General features: G+C 55.6%; 3 protein-coding genes and 2 non-coding genes across 5 annotated transcripts; 3 read left to right on the top strand and 2 right to left on the bottom strand.

The window, feature by feature from the left end:
• The first annotated feature begins 2,744 nt into the window (after nucleotides 1–2,744).
• Nucleotides 2,745–12,248, top strand: PWWP3A (PWWP domain containing 3A, DNA repair factor). The gene is made up of 14 exons (XM_086627825.1): nucleotides 2,745–2,783; nucleotides 3,266–3,361; nucleotides 3,633–3,724; nucleotides 4,048–4,118; nucleotides 4,557–5,570; nucleotides 6,194–6,313; nucleotides 6,736–6,806; nucleotides 7,260–7,336; nucleotides 7,824–7,884; nucleotides 8,187–8,262; nucleotides 8,392–8,442; nucleotides 8,853–9,283; nucleotides 9,931–10,019; nucleotides 10,237–12,248. The coding sequence occupies exons 2-14, from the start codon at nucleotides 3,305–3,307 to the stop codon at nucleotides 10,313–10,315; spliced, it is 2,289 nt and encodes a 762-aa protein (XP_086483951.1). The 5' UTR covers nucleotides 2,745–2,783; nucleotides 3,266–3,304; the 3' UTR covers nucleotides 10,316–12,248.
• A 188-nt stretch (nucleotides 12,249–12,436) lies between these two features.
• Nucleotides 12,437–12,509, bottom strand: TRNAF-GAA (transfer RNA phenylalanine (anticodon GAA)). The gene has a single exon. It is a non-coding gene; the product is annotated as a tRNA-Phe (tRNA).
• Nucleotides 12,510–12,714: 205 nt separating this feature from the next.
• On the top strand, nucleotides 12,715–12,788 carry TRNAN-GUU (transfer RNA asparagine (anticodon GUU)). Its single transcript has one exon. It is a non-coding gene; the product is annotated as a tRNA-Asn (tRNA).
• Nucleotides 12,789–13,011: 223 nt separating this feature from the next.
• On the top strand, nucleotides 13,012–16,777 carry NDUFS7 (NADH:ubiquinone oxidoreductase core subunit S7). Its single transcript, XM_086627826.1, has 8 exons — nucleotides 13,012–13,040; nucleotides 13,315–13,351; nucleotides 13,771–13,839; nucleotides 14,283–14,400; nucleotides 14,795–14,974; nucleotides 15,058–15,104; nucleotides 15,889–15,977; nucleotides 16,480–16,777. The coding sequence occupies exons 1-8, from the start codon at nucleotides 13,025–13,027 to the stop codon at nucleotides 16,575–16,577; spliced, it is 654 nt and encodes a 217-aa protein (XP_086483952.1). The 5' UTR covers nucleotides 13,012–13,024; the 3' UTR covers nucleotides 16,578–16,777.
• Nucleotides 16,778–17,937: 1,160 nt separating this feature from the next.
• GAMT (guanidinoacetate N-methyltransferase) lies at nucleotides 17,938–20,507 on the bottom strand. Its single transcript, XM_086627792.1, has 6 exons — nucleotides 20,324–20,507; nucleotides 19,509–19,654; nucleotides 19,365–19,428; nucleotides 18,955–19,022; nucleotides 18,408–18,518; nucleotides 17,938–18,078 (listed from the first exon to the last, which is right to left on the bottom strand). The coding sequence occupies exons 1-6, from the start codon at nucleotides 20,505–20,507 to the stop codon at nucleotides 17,938–17,940; spliced, it is 714 nt and encodes a 237-aa protein (XP_086483918.1).
• Between the last annotated feature and the right edge of the window lie 969 nt (nucleotides 20,508–21,476).

The following is a 21,476-nucleotide window of genomic DNA, read 5'->3' as shown; positions in this document are numbered from 1 at the left end:
GCGCAACTCTTCCGATGGCGCGTCGTAAGACTGTACCCCGTAGCGGTGCTGTTGTTTCCTGAGCGAGGACAACGAGTTTATACAGATTTGGTTTTTTTAAGACTAACAAAACCAGCTGACAAATTTATCAAAAAGGATTTTTTTAGGCAGTTACTTACCAAGCCACAGGATAAGCATTTGCAGGTTTTAATACAGAACAAGTCACCAGACAGGAAAAGCCATATTACGCCTGGGGGATTACCGGCCGCGGGGCGGCTGCTCCGCGGTGCCAGCTGGTGTGATCCCGCGTGAGATCCGCTGAGCCGGGGCACTGACCCCCTCACGGTGCGGGCCGTACGGCTGTGGCGGTGTGTCCAGGCAAAAAACCTCAGCTGGAAAAGAAGAACATTCGGACACGAGGTTCGTTTTTCCAGCATGGGGACGCACCGGGCGGCAAAGGAGCGGCTGCCAACGGGCATGAGAGTTTTGCCGAAGCTGAAAGGTGCCGCGACGGCACCCGGCTCAGCGGGTTGGAGCCGCAATCGGAGTGGCACGAGGGCAAACGGGGCACGACGACCCTCGTGTTTATCTCCAGCACACGCAGAAACCACCAAGGCTCTGCGTGAGGGCCGCTCCGCCCGTCCGAGGGTCGTTCGTGTGTAGGGTGCTGGTAAAGTCGAACGTGGAGGAGAGACTGGATGTTCAAGAGAGGTTTTTAATTTGGAAAACGTTAGGTCTTGACCAGGAATGCACTTTTATTTAAAAACTAACGGTCACACCTTCAGCAGGGCAGCAGGTACACAGCAAGGTACCGCTTGGAGAAAGCAAACGCCCGTAACATGGGAGAACGTTCCAGCGAGGCGGAATTATTTCTTTTCCTTTGCATTTTGCAGGAGGGGCAGTTGTTTTCTCTCTTTTTTATTTTTTTTTTTTTAAATATAGAGGGCTAAACCTTGCAGCGTGCTGACCCCTGGTCTTTATCCTGTGCTTAGGGTGACACTCTCTGTCCTTCAGACTCCGTGGCGTGTCCCTGTTTACTCCGGTGGGGCCAGAACTCCGACTTTACTGGTGTTGTTTACTCACTGGGGTCTTGGCAGGCTATTTTACATCCTTTGACGTGAAATACTTATTTAAACGCCTCGCAGGACCAGGCCAGAGCCCTCGGCACACCCAGAGCCTGTGGAACAGGAGCGGCTGCCGGGAAGCTGCCCTGCCCGCAGATCGCTCCTGATCCCGCAGAGCAGCGGGAAGCGGGATAACGACTCGGGAACAGCGAGCAACAAAGTGTCTTGGGTGATGGAAGGCACCAGAGGGAAAATTGTGACAAAAAAAAAGAAGTTTGCCTCTTATGTTGTGTCAACAAAGTGGTGTTCCTCAAATGTCAGTACTCAAAAGGTGGGAAAAAACCGCACTCCTGGGAGTAAAGCTGTAGGAGATGCCGTTTCGGTCTGCGCACCATTTTTGGGCTGTTTTAGTAAATTATCACCCCAGTGCAGCGGTGCCGTTTCTGGTTTGGCGGGAGTTTATAGAGCACAGCCAGCCAATAAAGGGTTAAACACCGCGCGGGCTGCGTTCGCACCGTTCTTCCCCGAACACGGGGCTAAAAACCGGCCGCGCCCCGCAGCACCGCGCCGGAGACCCTTTTATTTCGGGTATTTTCACCCATTTTCAGACAATTTATTTCTCTGAAGCCCCGGACAGGTGAGCGCTCCCCCCCCTGCCCCCGGGGTTTGCCCGAGCGCCACCGGGCCGGCGGAATCTCCGCAAGCACGAGCCGGGTTTCCGCGCGGGGCTGTGTCACGGACGGACACGCACTGCGGAGTAACGGAACTTAAAAAAAAAAAAAACAAAAAAGACAATTTTTTTGTGACGTTGAATTCGAAAAGCACCTGTGACGCTCGGGAGGAGCGCGGGGCTGCGGGGGCTCTGCCCAGTGCCCCGGGGGCACCTGGAGGGGGGGGGGGGGGGGGGCGCACCGGGGCGGCCCCGGCCCGCGCCGGTAACGAGACCCGCGCCCCGGCCCGGGATGGATCGGGCCCGGCCCGGCCCTGCCGGAGCCTCCGGGGGGGGCTCAGCTGCCGCAGCTTGATGTCATGGCGCAGCGTGACGTCACTGCCCCGGCGTGACGTCACCGCCCCGGCGCCCGCAGCCCCGCGCCGCCGCGGACGCGCAGCGGGCGCGCGCGACCCCACCCGCCCGGCGGGCACCTGACGTCACCGCCGCGGCGTGCGGGGGAAGTGACGCCGGTGGCACGGGCGCTCCCGCAGCGTGGGCGGGGCGTGCGCCGAACCCTCCAATAGAAGGAGAGTGGGGGCGGAGCAACGGAAGTAGCGGGCGCTCTGATTGGCTGGAGCGCGTGTGTTTTGGCGGCGGGAAGGAGGCGTCCTCTGCGCGAGCGGTGTGCGCTGATTGGCTGTGGCGTTGCCGGGGGAGAGCGGCGCATGCGCAGACCCGGGCGGGCCGGGACGGGGAGCGGTGGCGGCTGCGCTGCGGTCCGGTCGGTTCGGTTCGGTTCGCCCCGCCCCGCGCCTCCTGCCGAGCCCGGGCAGCGCCCGGCTCGTCCTCCCGCGGCGGGAGGCGGCGGCCGCGGGCACCGGGGGCCCCGGGCCTGCGGCCCGGCGGCGGGAGCCCGGGCGGGGCGGGCCGGTTGCGGCGGGGCTGTTGGTGCCTCGGCAGCGCCGGGCGTTGTGTCCTCGCCCCGGGCCCGCGGCGTGCGCGCCCGAGTGCGGTGCGGTGCGCGCTTACCGCGCTGTTTCGGCGGCCGGAACTCGGCCCGGCGAGGGGGAACGCGGCCGTTCGCTGCCGTAAGTACGGGACCGCCTCATCGTGCGTAACGGGGCTCGGTTCGAGCCTGCCGGGACCGTAGGAAGCGCGTAAGAGCTCCGGAACCGGCTGGCTCGGGCGGCGCTTGTGACCTGCGTGTGCAAACTGGCGCGGGGGGGGTGGCGGGGGGGGGTGACGGTGGCCTCCGGTACCGGGGCCTGGTCGGAGGGAGCCGCGGGACGTGCAGGCCTGCGGCAGCGGGTTTTAATCTGCCTCTGGCGGCGCTTTCCGCGCTTGCGCCTTCGGTGAGACCTTCCCGCGTTGCGCGGCTGCGGAAGGATGCGCTTTTAGAGCGTAAGTGGGGAGAACGCTGGCAAAGCAGCGTTATCCCGGGGATCTCCGAGGCGAAACGACGCGTAACTGCAGCAGTGTGGGCTCTGTCCAAGTCCGACCTTCCTTGAGAAAAAAGGAAGAGAAAAATTAGCCAAGTGTTGGGTAACTCTTGTATTCCCTTTCCCTTCAGAACGTGCTGGAATTTTCCTTTTCTATGTGAAACACAGACATGACAGATCAGGAGTACGTGCTTTGCACGTGGAAGAAGCGTTTGTGGCCAGCAAAGGTAAAGCTGACGTGTGGACGAGGAAAGGTTGGTGGGTGTAACTTCGGCATGGACGAAACGGAGTAGCCACTGGGTCAGAGCTCCACGTAAACACATAAATACTTTGAAAAAGAGCTGATCTGGGAAGATTTTAATCCTGCAATGTAATGCTGTGGAACGTCAGTCAGTTCTGTGCTGTTCATGTTGAACGTGTTTTGATGTCAGATCTGTCCTAGCGTCTAACAGACTCGCTCAGGGATTTTAAATGTGTGGGGTTTTTTCTGGACCGCAGGTTTTGTGCAGAACTGGAGCTGCTGGGAAAACATCTGCTGCTAATACAAAGGAGGCTTCTTTTGAACTTGAGATACTTGGCTTGAAAGAACAGTTAAGTATCCGTGTTACTGTCACGTGTTAATCCCTTTACCCGAAGATATTTGGGAAATGAGGTCGCTGGTTCGCGGCAGGGCGAGATGGCCGACCCAAACTGCCCCAGACCCGTGGCCTTTCAGAGCTGCCGTGCAGTCGTCTGGCACAGTGTTTGTAAACAGCAGGCGGGTCGCTCGGGCGTTTTGTGTGGGTTTTGTTCCTCAACTTCTGCTAACAAGCCCTGGTTTGGGGGGAAAAATACTGCGGTGTCACGTTGTTGGTGACGTTTGATACTGTGCTGTTTCCAGTCAGCTCTGTGTTTAATGGTTCTGTGGTTTCAGGGTTAGTGTGGCCTGTGCAGACACTGTGCCGCTGGAGGAGGAACGCATAGAAGACATCGCCTCGAACTTGGGTGAGGACATGTCTAATCACTTGCTGCTTTGTGGATATTCTGAGGGCAAAATAGGCACGAAATAACTCAACCTGGAGGGCGGGGTTATACATTTCGCTCATGTATTTACTGAGGATTGAATAGGGCTGGGTTTTTTTTGCATTCTTCCCCTCATTCCATTCCGTCTGTAAAGCTTGAAAATACTGAATGTTATCACAGCTACTCTGCTCTTCCCTCGTGTGGTGTGTTGGAAGGGATGGAGAGGAAACTCGTGTGTGCTCGCATCAAAATAAGGTGTTGGAAGTTGCACTTTGTGGATCTATACACTTTGCCTTAAGAATAGCAGATGATTTGAGTGTTAAGTTGCATCTTAAACAGAAGATATGAAACAAATGAAATCTCTTATTTCTTATATTCAGAGAAAGCTTATTGCCTTTATTGCATGTTCTTCTTCACCAGATGAAAGGAATAATCCAAGTGATGCTGTGGAAGAACTGAAATATCGCCATTCCCTGAAAATTGCCCTGGATATTTTGAATGCCATTGGCTCTGCTGGACGACCACCAGCTTTGGAAGAAGGACCAAATGCTCAGTTATCCCAGGAGATCAACGCGGGATCTCTCTCCTCAACCCCCTTACGTAGATGTCAATCTCTCCTTCACTCTGAAGAAAAATTGGAGCCTGACACTTCCAAGAAGAAACGAAAACAAAAAACCAACCCCAGCCTGAAGACTGATACAAACCAACAAAACCAGAAAGGTTCTTTTGTTTCGGAGGAGAGTGCTAAAGCACGTGAAAGTGGGACAAACCCCTCCAAATGCAGTGCTGGGGACTTGCACGATACATCAGACTCAGATAGTCAAAATTGCAAAGCAGCAGAATCAAAATCACTACAAAGACAGGAAAAAGTCAATCCCAGGTCGTTGACAAAGTCCAAAACAGGAAACAAAATCCCCCTGAAGCCCAAGGAGGACAAAAGCAGGCAAGGAAGAAGACCAGGAGGTGCAGGATCACCTGTGTCATGCAGGAATGATTTGCCCAAGGATGAAGCTGGGGAAGGGCCTGCTCTGCCTGTCCCCTGCACGTCCGACGCAGCGGCGCCGGCCAGAAGGACGAGCACCAGAAACCAGCCCAGAAGGACCTTACTGGGTTCCTCTTGTAGAAGTGCCTCGGACGACTTGGAGAAACGCATCAGCAGCGAAAGCGAAAGTCTAGCAAAGCAGTTGGCTGGACGAAAAAAGCCAGTGAATTTGAGAAGGACGAACAGAGACCAGGAGATGGGCGCAGCCGCGTCCTCCTGCGGGAAAGGGAAGTGCAGGAATTGCCCTGAATCCTCATCTGGGCCTTCCAGCCATGGGCCGCTCTCGGATGGCTTCGCCTCCGGGTGTAAAGAGGAGGAAAACAAGAATAATTCGCCTGTTGTTATGAGTCGAGTCAAGCAGTTCGAGCTGCCTGACTTTGAGGAAGATGAAGGTGGGCACAGCGCTTGGGGAGGGGAAAACCTCATCCCGTCTGGGTGTCGAGCGCTGATACTCATCGTGGAGTGTCGCGTTGCTTTTGGGAATGTGGTTCTCAAATTGCTGGTTTTAGTTCTGCTGAAGGTTTGGAGAAGCAAAAAAACGCGGTGGCTTCGGCACCGGCTGAAAGGCGGCGTCACGTTTGGGTTGTCTGGAGTCGTTTTTAGGGGTTTTCACAGGAAAACTGGACTTGGCAATTCTCACCCTTCGTGGATGACTTGCTGGTTTCACACACAGTGGGGTTTTTCTTTACTGGTTGGTGTTGAGGTGAAGTGGGGGTGTGTAAAGGAACAGGCTGGTGCAGAGCCCTGGAACCGGGCTGGGTTTGTGCCTTTCCCTGTTCTCTCTTCTGTTCAGGTCGTTGGGTCTTTGCCTCAGCAGAGAACTGGGGGGGTGGCGTGACAGCCCAGTGGGTTACAGGGACTTGTGCCGCTCTGGGGGCACTTGCACAGTTGTGCTGCACCTGATCTGAAGCTGATTTTTAATCGCTCTTCCTTTTTAATTACTTTTTTTTTAATTTTGATTAACCTTTTTAATCACTCTTCCACACTTACGGACCCTGGTGTTTGCTGTTGGCAGGACTGGAATCGTCTGACCTGTCTTCAAAGATAGTTTCTGCAGAGAGTCTCTCCTGCCTCTCAGCTCTGGTAGATGAAGAGGAGGAGGATGAAGAACTTCCTAGTATTTTATCACGTCAAGGTGAGAGCCCAGTGTACCTACATGAAACTTCTTCACCCAGGAGGGGTGTGCTCTGTTAGGGGACTTGTGCTTCTAGTTTGCTGACAAGTCTTCGTAACGAAACCTGACTGTTCCAGACAGTGAATCCAGCTTTGGTTAAGCTTGGAATAAAATCTGCTACTTGAATTCCCCAGAAAGGCTTTTTGGAAACAGAATTAAATGCAAATCGTTGTGAAATTGGGCAAGGGCCTAGGAGTGAAATATCCAAGTTCCTGTTTTCAGAGCTCCCGGTGCTGCGTTTTCCAGGGGGGATGTGCTGTCACCCGAGTTGGAAACTGTAAAAGCCTTGACATGAAACTCCTGAGAGGATGCTGAAAAGAGAGGGTGAGCAACTGTCTTGTCTCATTGTTTTCAGAGGAAAATTTCTTTGTTTTTTGTCCTAGAACCACAGCCAATTGAAGAAGGGATTTTGGTCTGGTGCAAATTGCGAAGATATCCTTACTGGCCAGCAGTGGTAAGAACAGCTCGCTGCCTTCTGGAAGTGAAGTTGCAAAGGGTCTGCCGAGTTCTGGAGTGTCTTCTGCCCTTCTTGACTTGTGTGGGGCTGGAAATGTTGAATATCTTCCAGTGGAAGTGTTCCAAAGATAATAGCAGGAGACTTCCATGTGGCAAAAGCGTGTAGAAAGTAAAGGTGGTTGATGGACGTGTATTTTTGTCGCAGAGCAGGGGATTGCTGCTGAGCCTTTGTACCTGGTTGTGAGTTAAGGTGCTTGTGCCCAACCAACAAAAAAACCCAGGGTGGGTCCTTGTGTGCCAACAGAAACGCCCCTTTGGGGTAACTTGCTCTTCTTGCCACTTTAAACTTAATTTTTCGTGTTTGTGTAACTTCCTTTACTGCATAATGTCAACGGAAAACATGAAGGTTTTGGGATTTTGGGATGCTAAGGAGACTTTACCCTTTCCACAGGTAAAAAGGGTGAAGCGGAAACACAGAAAGGCGAACGTGCTGTTCATAGAAGGGGATACAAACGACATGAGAAAAGGGTAAATGTTGTGGATTCTGATCACGACGTGAGCTTTGGGGTTTTTAGGCAGTGTCCTCCCTTCCTGGTGCGGGGCAATGACAGCGTCAGCCAAAGCTGAGGCTGATCTCGGAGGGTGGGATGGAGTGAGGTGGGGGTTTGCAGGTGTGGGCTGTGTTTCAGCGTGAGACGGCCGGTGCTGTTCGTGCAAACAGCTGACGCTCGTGTGAGGAGTTAAAAAAGGGCTGGGGAGCCACGTACTGGTTTTAAATGTGTTGTGCCTGAACTTTCTGGAAACACAGGACTGCCTTTAGTTTCCTTTTAAAACCAGGTACTTCTCGTTTGTTAGAAGGTTCCATAGTTGTAGCTTACTGTGAAAACCAAAAGCAGAAAAACCTGCGCTCCTGAATTTCTTACGAAATCTGATTTTCGGGGAGGTGCAGAACTGCAGTAAATAGAGGTGCAGCTTAACTGCCTGTTTTCCCTAACTGTGTTTTTGTTTCATCAAGTTTTTCAGTGTCTCTTAGGAATCTGAAGCACTTTGATTGTGAAGAAAAGCAAGACCTCATCGTAAGTACTCCCAGTAACATGTAACCGCAAGTGTGTCCCTGTGTTGGGAGGAATGGGGTTGTGTACAGGATGCGTGACTGCCCTGGGTTTGTTCACCACCTCTGTTCTCTCTCGCTCGATTCAACAAAGTCATCAAGAAGAGCTTAATTATTAGTCTCCACTAATGTCAGGAGAGTGCAGAAAGCTGCAAGTAAACTGCGATTCGTTATCGTTAGCAGTTTCTGGTTCCTGGTTCATGTCCTGGACCTGGAAGCTTCAACGGGCCACTCTTGCTAGGGCTGTAAATGGTTCTTGTTTTGTAGGAAAGAGCCAAAGAAGATTATCGCCAAGAAATCGAGTGGTGCATTCGACTGATTTCTGACTACCGAATTCGAGTGGGTAAGCAGCTGAGTCGGATGATGTCATCCGTTCTGATACAAATCAGAAAAAAAGATAACACCACAACTGTCAGCTTTTGTTTCACAGGCTTACATGAACTGATAAATAACCCTCTTCTGGGTTTTTTAGGTTGTCATTCTTTTACGGGATCCTTCCTGGAATATTTTGCTGCTGATATCAGTAAGTGAATTCATTATCTTTTGTATTTTTATCTTAGTAGGTAAGTTTAGACCCAGTGAGGGGGTACCAGTAAAATTACTACACACCATTACTGCGCTCTAAGGTTTTTTTCAGTCCCAAAACAAAGTTAAATAAATATCGGTTGTTAAAGCCAATCAGGTAATGGGTTACTTCGCATTGTAGAGACTTCATTTCAAAACTTCTGTCGGAGTTTCAACTCCTTAATATTTTTTTTAAGGCAAAATTAAGATTGTGGTGTTGGTGGGTTTTACCCTTTTTGGTAGGGGAGGAAGAAAAACTTCTCTCGTATCAAGAAAATCCCTTGTTTTCTATCTACGTATGTGAGATATAGGCCAGAAAGCCCCTCGGTTTGTGTGTTGAAGTGTGAATGATTGTGGCTGTTCTTTCAGGCTACCCAGTTAGGAAGGAAGGTTATAAAGGTTTAGGCCAAATGTCCTTCCCCAAAACAGCAGAGGAAGATGCTGAAGAGTCTTCATCAGAAACTTCACCTCAGAAGCCTTCCAAGAAACTTCTTCCTGACAGAACAAGAGCCGCTCGAGATAAAGCGAATAAAAAGCTCGTGGAGTTCATAGTGAAGACTAAGGGGGCTGAGGAGCATCTCTTGGCTATTCTGAAAAGCAGAAAACAATCCCGGTGGCTGAAGGAATTCCTGAATTCCAGCCAGTACGTGACCTGCGTGGAAACGTATTTAGAGGATGAGGAACAACTCGACCTTGTGGTGAACTACTTGAAGGAAGTGTACCACGAAATAGACACCAAGAACCTGCACCAGATAAACGGAGATGGGATAAGATTCATCTCCGACGTGCTCCTGCCTGAAGTAAGTGGCCACGAAAGGCTGAGAAAAGCGAACGCTGGAGCCCGCAACGCCGGCGTGCCCTGGTGGAAACGTGGTGGCTTGTGGCGCGTTCGTGTACGGGGCTGGCGGGGTTCTGGGGGGGGGAGGTGGACCAACGTCACTCCAAACCTGGTTTTGGAGTCGTTGGGACAGAAGGAAGAAGCCTCGGGTAGCAGGATGTGTGTAAAGGCAGAGTGATTGCTATTGCGGTTACTCCTGAGAATTCTCAGCGCTTCGGTTGGTTTTTTCAGTTTGGGAAGTTATCTCTGGGTTTTCCTGGGTTTTGTGAGAGTTTGGGGAGGGGGTTGTTTGGTTTTACAGTTGCAGTTTTAGATACTGTTGTTCTTGGCAGCTTTCCTGGGAGAACACTAGTAACTTCTGCAGAAACAAAATTATTGTGAAGAATAACTTAATCCGGTTCTAAAAATACTCTCTTGGGAACAATAAGGGACAAGTTTATACTATTTGTTTAAGAGCTTCAGGTACACAACAAGCAGTTCCATCCAAGTTTCCCAAGTGTTTGAGGAACCTTATTCTAAAAATGTGCTCATCTGCTGAGACAGTTTCAAGTCACTGGTGGTAATTCAGCTTTTGTTTCATGAGTATAAACAAACTAAATACTTTTATAGGCCATCATTTATGCCATTTCTGCTGTGGATGACATAGATTACAAGAAGGCAGAAGAGAAATACATAAAAGGACCATCTGTGAGCAAAAGGTAGCTTTTTATTTTTAGTATTCTCTGAATTTTTCTTACTGGTTTACTGTTTACATGGGAAAATGGGAGTATAAGGGCAGGAAAGTTTGGTTGCCCTTCTGTAAGGCAAGCTTTCTCATTGAGGAACAAAATGGTTAAACATGGGAGATATTCTTGCAAACTGTTTGATATGTTAAGATTATTTTTACTACAGATCTTTAATGTCTTTCTTTTTCAGGGAAAGAGAAATCTTTGATGAAGAAATTCTAGAAAGAAAAAAGTGTAAGACCCGACTGGCATCTGCAGACAGTGTCTAATCAGTGGTACAAACTTTCCCGAGTTATCCTGGCACTGAGTGTATATAAGAAAGTGGTTATTTGTACAAAATGTGTAATTCCTGCTTTTAAAATCCGTGTGTACATCGTCAGAAGGTGTAGCCGTCGGATACAGTGCTGTCTTGAGTCCTCACCCTCGATTCCACATCCTGGAGCTGCACACCGCTTCCCTTCGTCTTGCCATGCCAAACTGCTGCCAAAGACGGTGCCAACCATGTAGGAACTGCTGCCAAAGACGGTGCCAACCGTGTAGGAACGCTGCGGGCGCACGGCCAACACGGAACCTGCGAAAACTGCGGGTGCTTTGCAGAGCTCCTTCGTGTAACGCCGAGTTGGTGTGAATTATTTTGGCCGAGCGTCGCTCGAAGGAAGAGCTGCTGTCCTCAGCAGAACACGGGCGGGTAAATGACGTAGGCACGTGCTGCCTGATGACCTCACTGCTGCTGAATACACACAGACTTCCCTTCTGAAAACGCTTCCAGCAAGTTGACCGTTCCTGCTTTGCATGTCACAGAGTGTGGGAAATAAAAACCGGTTCCCAGTAACGCGATGGGAATAACAAAGTCGTAGTTTTTGTCAGGACAACTGTAAAATTCGGGGGAGGAGGAATCCATGCTTAAAAACAAAAAACCATTCACCTTTACGTTTAAAAGCAAAACCCTTCTGAGTGCTGTTTTAATGTTTGCTTGGGCGGGTGGTTTTGGTTTGGTTGGTTTTTTTTTTTAGACCATGATTTTAGGAACACTTTTAATCATCTTTTTCTCTCTGATTTAAATGTCAAATTTAGCCGTGTGTAATTCCCTCCTCAGCTTTTGCTAAAGGTGTGGCGTACTGCAAATTGCCTCTGGCAGACGTGCAGTGTCAGTAACTACTGATAAAAGCCCAATGATCAGAATTTTTCTCTATTATAATGATAAACGTGATCTATTTGCTTGCCCAGTGGAAACCAAGATGATGTGAAATTAAGGAGGAATTTTGAATGTACATTGGGATACAGAGGTGTATTCTGGCTACAATAATGATCTGAATATAATTTAATTACTCTGTACTCTATGATGAGTTTCAATATGCCTTTGGAATCCTTCTTCATGTTGCTGAAGGGATGTTCACACGTACCCAGATCGTAGGAATATAACCAGTATCGAACTGGGCTGTTCTATGTCTGTCATTAAAACGGGCGAGAAGGGGTGATGTTTGCTGTGATCGTGTAAGAATCTGACGACAAAGCGATGGAGTTTGCTCCTGAGATGAGTGGCACTTACGAAGGGAAATGTCACTTGGGAGTGCAGAAGTTTCCAGCCCGTGGACCGGGGCGCTGCTGTGGACGCTGTGTGTGGCGATGCAGAGATTGGCTTGTCCTCAGGCTCCCCCTCCTTTTAAAATGTAATCAGGTGTTCGCTCCTCAATTAAAATTCCTGAAGTGCTGTTAAGATCCTTCTTCAAACCACTGCACAGAAGCAGAGCTCCCCATTCACCCTTTCCTGCCTTTTGCCTGATGACTTAGTTTGATTCGATGTGGCCAAGTCCTCATTTTAAGAATCAAACTGCTGCCTTCGTTGTGTCGAAGCGCTCCGCGATGTTTACATCTTTAAGATCCGCTTTCAACTTGTGAACCAGGTGTTGGAGGTTACTTGCAGCACTTCTCCTACCTTGAGACTAAATTCAGTCTTGCGAGGGATGGAATTATGTGGTCTTAAATCAATCAAAGTTTTAAATGAATCATCAAAGGGTTGTCATTGCTTCTGATTGACTATGCTCATTCATTTCACTGATTTTTTTTTTTAAGCTATGGTGCACGCAGACAGATGCTTTTCCACCCGAGTTTTACATCAAGTGAAGGTTATTTTTATATACCAGATAAAACCGTTGTATGATGTTTCAGTTGCACAATTTTGAGTTATTAAACATGAGTACAAGAAAGCAAACTCACTGTTTTCCGTTCTGGTGCTTTATTTAAAACGAGCACTGCGCGTGTTTCCAGGGCATTAAAACGCCTCGGAGCGCGATGCGGGAACCCCCCAGGGGCCGGTCTCGGGGTGGGGGGGGTGTTAACGGAGCGGCGGGTGCGTTCGCAGCGGGAGGCGGGGCAGGAAAAGAAGCAGCTGCCGAAACCCGGGATCGAACCAGGGACCTTTAGATCTTCAGTCTAACGCTCTCCCAACTGAGCTATTTCGGCTGCGCGTAAACGCTCTCCCCCCCCCCTTCCCGTGACCCCCCCCGGTGCGGCCGGGGCCGGCGGGGGTGGGGGCCGAGCGGCGGGAGGGCCGGGCCGGGCCGGGCCGGGCCGGGGGGGACGCGGATCGCGGCGGCGGGGGGGCGGCGCGCACGGGCGCGCTCCCGCTGCCCACAGCGGCCCGAGCGGCGGCGGCGGCGGCAGCGCGGTCTCTGTGGCGCAATCGGTTAGCGCGTTCGGCTGTTAACCGAAAGGTTGGTGGTTCGAGCCCACCCAGGGACGACCGATTCTTTTTCTTGCGCCGCCGCTTCTCCGCGGCTACGCGGTCCCGGGGCTCTGCCGCCGCCTCCCCCCGCTCGTTTTGCCGCGGGCCGGGGCCGGGCGCGGCGGGTGGCTGCGGAACCCCCCCGCGCTGCCCCGCGTTTCCAGCCGGCGCGCTGAGGCGGCGCACCGGGGCCGCGCCGGGCCGCTGAGCGGGTGCACCGCGCCCAGAGGTTGCCTGAAGGGCTGCGGGCGAGATGGCGGCGCTGGGCTGTGAGTGGGGCCGGGTGAAGGCTTCGACCCTCTGCGGAGGGACCGAGCCGGGGGGGGCCGGAGCGGGGGGCCGGGCTGGGGCCTCCGCCGCTCTGCTCGGGGGTGACTCTCGCCCGCGGGGCCTTGGGGAGCGGACGGGGTCTGGGGGCGTCCCGGCCCTCTCCGGGGCGGGGGTCCCACGCCGAGCGAGTGCTGTCCCGGGTTCGGGCCGTTCCTTTCCCCGCGGTACCGGGCTCCGGCCGGCGCTGAGCCCTCCCGTGCGCTCTCGTTGTAGGTGTTCGCCTCCCTCGGCGCGCCGTGCTGGCCTGGCGGTGAGCGGAGGGCGGCGGGGAGCGGGGCCGGGGGCGGCGGGGAGCGGGGCGGGGGGCTCTGGGTGCCCGTGCCTGGGAGCCGGGGCGCGGGGGGAGCGGGGCGATGGTCCCCCCCGAGCCCCGCAGCTGACAGCGGCTCCACGGGTGCTGGGGAGCCCCGAGTGAGCTGGGGAGGGGGGCGAGGGGGGGTCCCTTCTCCGGCTGGGGTTGATCGGAGCGCTTTCCCGTTTGATCGGAATGCTTTCTCCGTTTCTGGGCCGTTCTGCTCCCCGCGGGGTGAGCAGCGGTTCCTGGGGGGCCGAGGCCGGGGGGTGGGCAGCGGTTCCTGGGGGGCCGAGGCCAGGGGGTGGTAGCGGGGCGGGGGGGGGTGTCTGTGCCACCGTGTCACGCGGAGGTGCAATGGCTTTTCTTTCTCCCAGGCCCAGCGCGGTGACATCTGTCCACACTCAACTGCTCCATCAGACACCGGCGGCTGACCGCGCTGACAGGTAACGCCGGCACGGCAGGGCAGGTTCCTTAGCTGTGTCCTTCCTCCCGCGGGTGGGGGGATCCCAAGTGGTACAGGGGGAGAAACCTGTTCGCTGTCACCCCCCGACAGCCTTTTCTTCGCTTTACTTCTTAAAACTGGGATTAACTGGCAGGCTGCTGTCAGTCCATGAGCCCTGGGGATGAGCCCTCTGGGCACCCTCCGTAATTTGGGTACAGCAAACACAGCGGCTCTGCTTGAGCAACAGACTCCACAGATCTCCCCGCAGTGGGGTCGAAATCCGGTTGTAGACACAGTCTCCAGCGGTAGCAGAGGCTGTGAGATTGTCCATAAGCAATGTCCCACGGATTCTTTACGGGATCGCAGCTCCTCGAGGCTAATGATTGTGTTCTGCAGTTACGCTTAATAATTGGAGACTGATACCACTGCGCCGTTTGTCTTCAGCTCTGTCCAAGTCCAGCAAAAGAGCTCAGCTATTGTCCAGAAAAAATCCTACGTCCCCACTAGCAAGGGCGAATATATCGTCACCAAACTCGATGACCTGATCAACTGGGCGCGAAGGGTGAGTTGCTGTCGTGCTCGCTGGGGAGAAATGGTATCGAATGCTTCGAGGTGCTGGTGGGGAATGGATTTGATCCATCCCCTCCTCGGGATAAAAATAGGTTTGAAATTCTCCCCAGGGAAATAGCCAAGTTTCCTGGCCAGCGGTTGACATTTGGGGTACTGTGTCAGAGCGGGAGAGAGACGCGGAGCGCGCGGGTGGCATGGGCTGCGTGTCTGCACGGAGCTGTCCTTCACCCTTCTCGTTTATCCTGCTCTGGCTAAACAGACCTTGAAACTTCTCTTGTTCTGTTTCCTGTTCTGTCTGATCAACTCTTGTTCCCAGAGTCACCCCCCAGGGTCTCAGCTCCTGCTTTCGGCGTTCTCACCCGTAACCCGCGTCTCTCCCGCTGCAGAGCTCCTTATGGCCGATGACGTTTGGCTTGGCGTGCTGCGCCGTGGAGATGATGCACATGGCGGCTCCTCGCTACGACATGGACCGCTTCGGGGTTGTGTTTCGAGCTAGTCCCCGGCAAGCTGATGTCATGATCGTGGCCGGCACCCTGACGAACAAAATGGCTCCGGCTCTTCGGAAGGTGCGGGCTGCCGTGGAAGCTGGAGCACGGCTGCGCGCGCTGGACGCGGATGGAGAGTGGTCTGAAATGTCTGTGTTCTGCAGGTCTACGACCAGATGCCGGAGCCGCGCTACGTGGTCTCCATGGGGAGGTGAGTGCCGGGACATCCTTATCACCTTATATTTCGTGGGAGAAGTCTGGTGTCTGCTTGAGCAGGGAGATGAAAGGGGGAAAACACGTTTCGCATTTGTATTTCCAGCCCCTTAAATTGTGTAAAGAGGCCTCGTTACAAATGAAAGCTAAAGGCTCCTTTGACTGGGGTGAGCAGAACGATGTCTGTCAAGTCACTCTGAACTGCAGAGTCTTCCCAGGGAAAGATCCTGGGGGGTTTTGCAGCTGTCAGAGTCTGGGGACTTTACGCGTCTGGAATCTCAGAATTAGACAAAAGCTTTCAAAATGTTTCTACTGTGCAGCGTGAAACGTGATCTCTGTGGAGCTCTGCCGTGGTGGAACTGACAGCTTGTCTGTCTCTGGGAGCTGCTGGGGCCGAGGGCGGCCGTTCCACCTGGGCCTGGAAGGGACAGAACAAGTTCTAGAAATGCTTTGTGCAGATTTGGCACAACGAAAACGTTTTTGCGACAGAGAGGAAGGGCCCTCTGAGCGTCTGCTCTGTACGAGTGGCGAAAACGGTTCGGTTTGAAACGTGGCAGCCCGCGAGCGTGGCCTCTGCCTTCCAGCCAGGGCTTGTGACGGGGCTGAGTGGCCACGGCGTAAACCTCGGCCTCCGCTCCGTCCCGTGCTGTAAAACCTGCCGGGTGGCTCGTTGCCCGGCGGGCTCGGGGCCGGGCTCACCTTCTCCTTTGCCTCCCGCTCGTCTCGCCCCGGGCTGCTGAGCCGCACTTAACCGCGCGCCGAAACCTGCCCGTCTCTTGCAGCTGTGCCAACGGCGGGGGCTACTACCACTACTCCTACTCCGTGGTGAGGGGCTGCGACCGCATCGTGCCGGTGGACATCTACGTGCCAGGTAGGAACGAGCACCGCGGCGCTAACGCGGAGCAGGACGGGAGTGGCGTCGATGTTGTAGGTTTGGACGGCGCTCGGTGTGGTTTTTAAAGCTCGCTCCGTTCCAAACTGTGCTGCTAAAGAGTCAGATGCCTCAGTAGGATCTGCCTGGGGCTTCCAGGAGGCGAGCGGAGTTCTTCTGGTGACGTTACTCACCCGTAACTGTTGTGTAAAGCGTGGGCTGTAGTTGAGTCAACCGCGTGCTCTCCTGTCGGACAGCACCTCGCTCAAAAGCGAAGCATTTCTCTGTTTTATGAAGACCTTTTCAAAAAACACCATCACTTTAGTTTCTTAAAAGCAAGACGGCTTCTTTAGTTTAAAGAACTCTGCAGCCCGTGAGGCAGACAAAGCCAGCGGCAGAGCACAGCCTGCTCTGGGGCAGAGCCCGTGGCTGGTCCGTTCTCCTGCTGGCGACGTTGCAGGGCAGCCAGCAGCCCCGCGGGCTTCCTTTTTCTCTCTCTCAGGTTGCCCACCTACGGCTGAAGCTTTGCTGTATGGAATCCTGCAGCTTCAGAAGAAAATCAAACGGGAGAAGAAGATTCAGATCTGGTACAGGAAATAACCTCTTATTTATGACCTACCCACTTACTGCCCACCCGGGGCACCTGCTTGCATCCGTACGCACAAGAAATCTGGATTCTCACGAGCCTTCCAATAAACCTCTACCTGGTTAAGAAGCTCTTCTGTCTTTAATATATTGCTCTTGTATCTAAAGTGGTTTTAACTCATTTAAAAACTGAATTAAAAAGCAGGAGTTGGATTTGGTAACATTCAGTGTGGTGTTTTCTGCTCTGAATAGCCTGTGAGGGAAGGAGAATGTTTGACATTCCCTATTGGGAAATAACTGTCTTGCTGGGAACCTGGGACTTGCTCTTGGGCTTTGTTGGGACGTTTTGAGACCAACAAACATCCAGGTGAACCCCGAGGTCTCCCTGAGCTCGTCCCTTCCTCACCACCTGCGTTTTGTTCATAATTCCTACAAAGGATCTAATAAATCTGTGCGCACAACAGCCAGAAATCAGCTGTATTTCTGTAACGTAAGTAAAATATTAACGCTTAAAATCAGAATATGACTGATAAAAATCAATGCTGCAGCACTCTGGCGCAGTAGGAATACAGCAGCCCATGGTGGGCTTCAGTACTGGATGCATCCCAAGAGCCCGGTGCAGTGTTCTCCCGGCAGCCTGGGACGAGGAACGGTCACTGCAGCGTCACACACGCACTTTTGAAAGACAAATAAGTTGCTCTGAAACAGCAGTTGTGTATTTTGTTCCTTTTTAATGGATTTTCTTCCTTCTGGGTAGAGAGGGGAAACATCATTTATGCACTGTTGAACTCACGGAGGTTGTCAGGATCAGAATTCGCTGCAGTGGGCTTTGGCCAAAAGTTTCGGGGAATTTCACTGAGGAGTTGCTCCAGGAGCAGCCGAAATGTCTCCAGCTGCCCCGAATTCCCCATTTCTCTGCCTGGTTTAGATTATTTGGCTCATGTGTGGAAAGCCATCCCATGATTTCTAAAAATAATCTTGTTTTTAGAGGAAACATCTCCTCCTTGAACCCCTTTGACTAAAGGCTCTGAGCTACAATCTCGAACTGCAGCTTAATTGAGGTATTTGGAGATGAGTCTTGAGTGGAAACCTCTGGGCCAGGGGAAGGGTGGGACCTTCCTCCCCAGAAGACCCCTCCAGGGCAGGGTGATGTCTGCCGGAGTCCTTTTGTGCCAGAAGTCCCCTGAAGACCCAGAACTTCCATCCCAAGCCTCCAGCCATCTCCCACCTCCAGATACATCAGCTTCAATCTTCCTTCGTTAGCATCAAAGGAGATAAGAGCTTTTTCTCCTCCTCCAGTGCACACAATCAGCCTCCTCCTCCTCAGTTGCATCCCGTGCCTTCGGGGCAGCCCCCAGGGCTGGTGCCAGCACCCTCAGTGCTTAACGATGGTGGGTGTGATCATCTTGTGGAAAGAGTAGTACCTGCAGTCCCTTGGGGGGACCAGGTCCATCACCCTCGTGCTGATGTTCTCCTTCTTGAACCCGGCTTCCAGCAGGTGCCCCACCTGGGTCTCCTGCGGGAGAGGAGGGGTGGGATGGAGCAGCGATGGTTTGAGCTGCCCGGATGTGAGCCGACATCCTGCTGAGCCCTGGCCTGCGGAGCAGGCGGGCGCAGGGAGCCCCATCCTGGGCTGCCGGGGGCAAAATCCCTCTGACCTTCCCTCAAACATTCCCACTGAGCTTGAGCTGTCACGGATGAGTTCAACGGCCATGGAATGCTCGTGCTGCTCCACAGCCACAGCATCGGGCCATGCATCCACAGGGATGCAGGGGGTGCGGCTTTAGGGACCCCAGGCTGGGCGGGGGGTGCCAGGCCCTCCCCAGCCCAGGGTCCAACGCTCACCTCAAACATCTTCTCGATGTCGTCGTACTTGGTCTTCAGCAGCTCCCCCCAGGAGGTCAGGTTGCAGTAGGTGAGGACCCCCCCGGGCTGCAGCAAGCGGAAGGCATGGTCCTGCGACGGGGATTGAGGGGGGGCTGGCTCAGCACCCAGCACCCCCTGCTCAGCACCCAGCCCCCACCTTACCCCGCTCGGAGCTCTCGCTCCTCCCTGCAGAGCTGGACATTGCCCCGGCCCTTGGTGCCCTCCCGCTGCTCCCCTCCTGCCGGCTGCGACCACGTGGACCAAAAGTGCTGCCAATGCCACCGTCCTGCTGGGGACATCACGGGGACATCGGGGTTTTCTGGAGGGCACTAAGTCCCGGGTGGCAGGGAGGGTGCTGGGATGGCAGGGGCTGCAGAACAACACCCGGCTCTGGCTTTGACTCCTGAGCGCCAAAATTGTCCTCTCTGCCCTCTTGCCCCCTTCTTCCCCAAACCCCCCGAGCCGGGGGCTCCAGCCCCTCGCAGAGGGCAGCGGGAGGTGCGGGCGCTGCACCCTGCCGCGTTACCTTGATGAAGGTGAACTGATGCGTGTGCCAGGTCTCCTCCGACAGCGGGTACGTGTCGTACAGGATCCCTGCCCGGGAACACCAGAGACCATCCATGAGCCGGGAGAGACCACCGAGGTGCTGGTGGGGCTCATGTGCCAGGGGAAGATCCCCCTTCATGGCCTGTTACTATTTTTTTCCTATTTTTTCCTATTTTTTTCCGTGTCTCCAGCCCCCAGAAGGCAGCGATGTGCTGCTCCCCAGGACACAGTGCAGCTCCCCGGGGACACCGTCTGCAGCCCGTCCCCGTCTCCGCCACCGTGGGAGGAAGCAGGGCTGGGTGCCCCCCTGCACCCCGAGCTCTGCCGTGGGGACCCCCACCCCGCCACCCCCTCCCTGGTCCCACCAGGCTCGGCTGCGCAGTGCCTCACCCCTGAAGTGCCCGTCCGGCAGCGTGGGCACCACGTCCTCCCACAGCCCCTTCAGGGGCACGACCTGCGGGTGGGATGGCAGAGCGGTGAGCCGCGGCGGCAGGCGCCCACCGGCGCCGCGCACCGGCACAACCCGCCCCGGACCTTGTGCCGCTGCGTCCTGGCCCACTCCTCCAGCCGCCGGAAAACGCCCTCGTTGCACTCGACGATCCAGTGCTCCTCGATGTCGAACTCCTCCACCTTGGTGGCGGCGATGGCCATGCCGAAGCCCACCTCCAGCACGCGGCCACCTGGGGACAAGAGGGTGGCTGGGGGGGGCCGTGGCTCCCTGGGGACGCCGGGCAGCCGGTGCAAGCCCAGCAAACGCAGCCCCCTGGTTTTTCTCTGCCTCGGAGCTCCCCCCGCCCCAAATGCTGCCCCGTTCTTTCCCTAAATGGGGCTTTAATCGGCGCAGGTTGGGCACACGCGGTGCTGCCCGCGCTGGGGTGGGAATTTGGGAGCTGCCCCGTGCCCTCGTCACCTGCTGCCTCCCCAGCTGCACCCCACAGTGGCCCTTTGCCCCCACCGAACCCCCCGGGGCGGTTGGAGCAGGAACAAGCAACCGCTTGCAGCGGCGCTGCCGAAACCCTCCCTCGGCCGGCGTGCCACGCAGGGAACGCAGCCTGGAAAACAGCAGGTCCCAGCCAAGGCCATCCCGTGCCCCCGTGGGCAGCTGCACCCCCCCTGCCCGCAGCCCCAGCCCCTTTTGGGAATGTGTCACCCTGACACGAGACCACAAGTGCCACCGCAGCCCCGTGCCCACCGTCGCTGCGCGGGGAGCACCGGCAGCGTGCACGGAGCACGGTCCCTGGCAGCAACGTTCCCTGCTCCGTGTTTTTTGCTCGCAGGAAAGCTGCCCGCTCCCCACACCCGAGTGGTGCCCCATGGCACAGCCCCGAGCCCGCGGGGGTCCCCATTACCCCTCGACGCTGCCACGGCTGCCAGCGAGTGCATGTAGGGGGTCTCCCAGCGCTCCATCACCGGCTTCCCCAGGATCTCCAGGTGGGCGTCCGGCACATCGTAGCCGGCTGCCGCCTCCCGCCAGGCTGCCCGGCAATCCTCGCCCTCCGCGAAGATGGGCCCTGCTGCCGTCCCGCTGCTCATGGCTGCGCCACTGCCGCGGGGAGGAAAGTCCAACAATTCGGCTCGGCGGTGCTGGGGGAGGGAAAGGGCCACCCGGCGCTTGGCCGGCTTTAAATAGCCGGGGCTGGCAAAGTGCTGAGTGTGCGCGGCGCGCTGGGGCCCTCCTGGGAGAGAGGGATCCCGTCCCGGGAGCGGGGGGCGTGGGGGGCACGGCAGGGCAGGCAGGAGCCACTGGCATGGGCACGGTTGGGCAGGAGTGACCGGTGCCCCATGCCCGAGTGGGGCTGCACTGGGGTGACCGGGGGGGTGCAGGGGATGGGCCCCGCTCCTGGGTGGTTGGTGGCACCGTGCACCGCGCTGTGCATGGCCGGAGCGGGAATGAGCGGCACCTCCGCGTGCCAGAGCCAGGCTGGATCAGTGCAACCGGGGGGACCGTGGAAGAAGGGCTTCTGCCCCAGGGCTGTGCCCCGTGCTGTGCCCCACACTGTGCCATGCTCCAGGGCTGTGCAATGCTCCGGGGCTGTGCCCCATACTGTGCCATGCTCCAGGGCTGCGCCTGGTGCCATGCCCCACACTGTGCCATGCTCCAGGGCTGTGCATGGTGCCGTGCCCCACACCGGGGCTGTGCAATACTCCGGGGCTGTGCCCTGTGCCGTGCCCCACACCGTGCCATGCTCCAGGGCTGCGCATGGTGCCGTGCCCCACACCACGCCACGCCACGCACCAGGGCCGTGCACGGGGCCCTGCCCCACGCTCCCCCGCGCACGATGCTGACGCGGCCCCCCACGGCAGGGCCAGTGCCGGGGGGGCCACAGGCGGTGCCGAGCCCCCCCCCCCGCCCCCCGTACAGCGCCGAGCGCCGCGGCCGCACGTGGGGCTGGCGGACTGCCCTTCCCGTCGGCCCCCGCGCGCCTCCCCGCCCCGCCCCGCCCCTCCCTGGGCGCGGCCCCGGAGACCCCGTAGCGAGGGCAGGTGCGCGCGCAGCGGCGG

Source organism: Tauraco erythrolophus, chromosome 28 (genome assembly GCF_009769465.1).
Source record: "Tauraco erythrolophus isolate bTauEry1 chromosome 28, bTauEry1.pri, whole genome shotgun sequence".
Taxonomy (NCBI): domain Eukaryota; kingdom Metazoa; phylum Chordata; class Aves; order Musophagiformes; family Musophagidae; genus Tauraco; species Tauraco erythrolophus.
The sequence above is the reverse complement of the archived record's forward strand: the minus strand, read 5'-3'. Positions and strand labels throughout refer to the sequence as shown.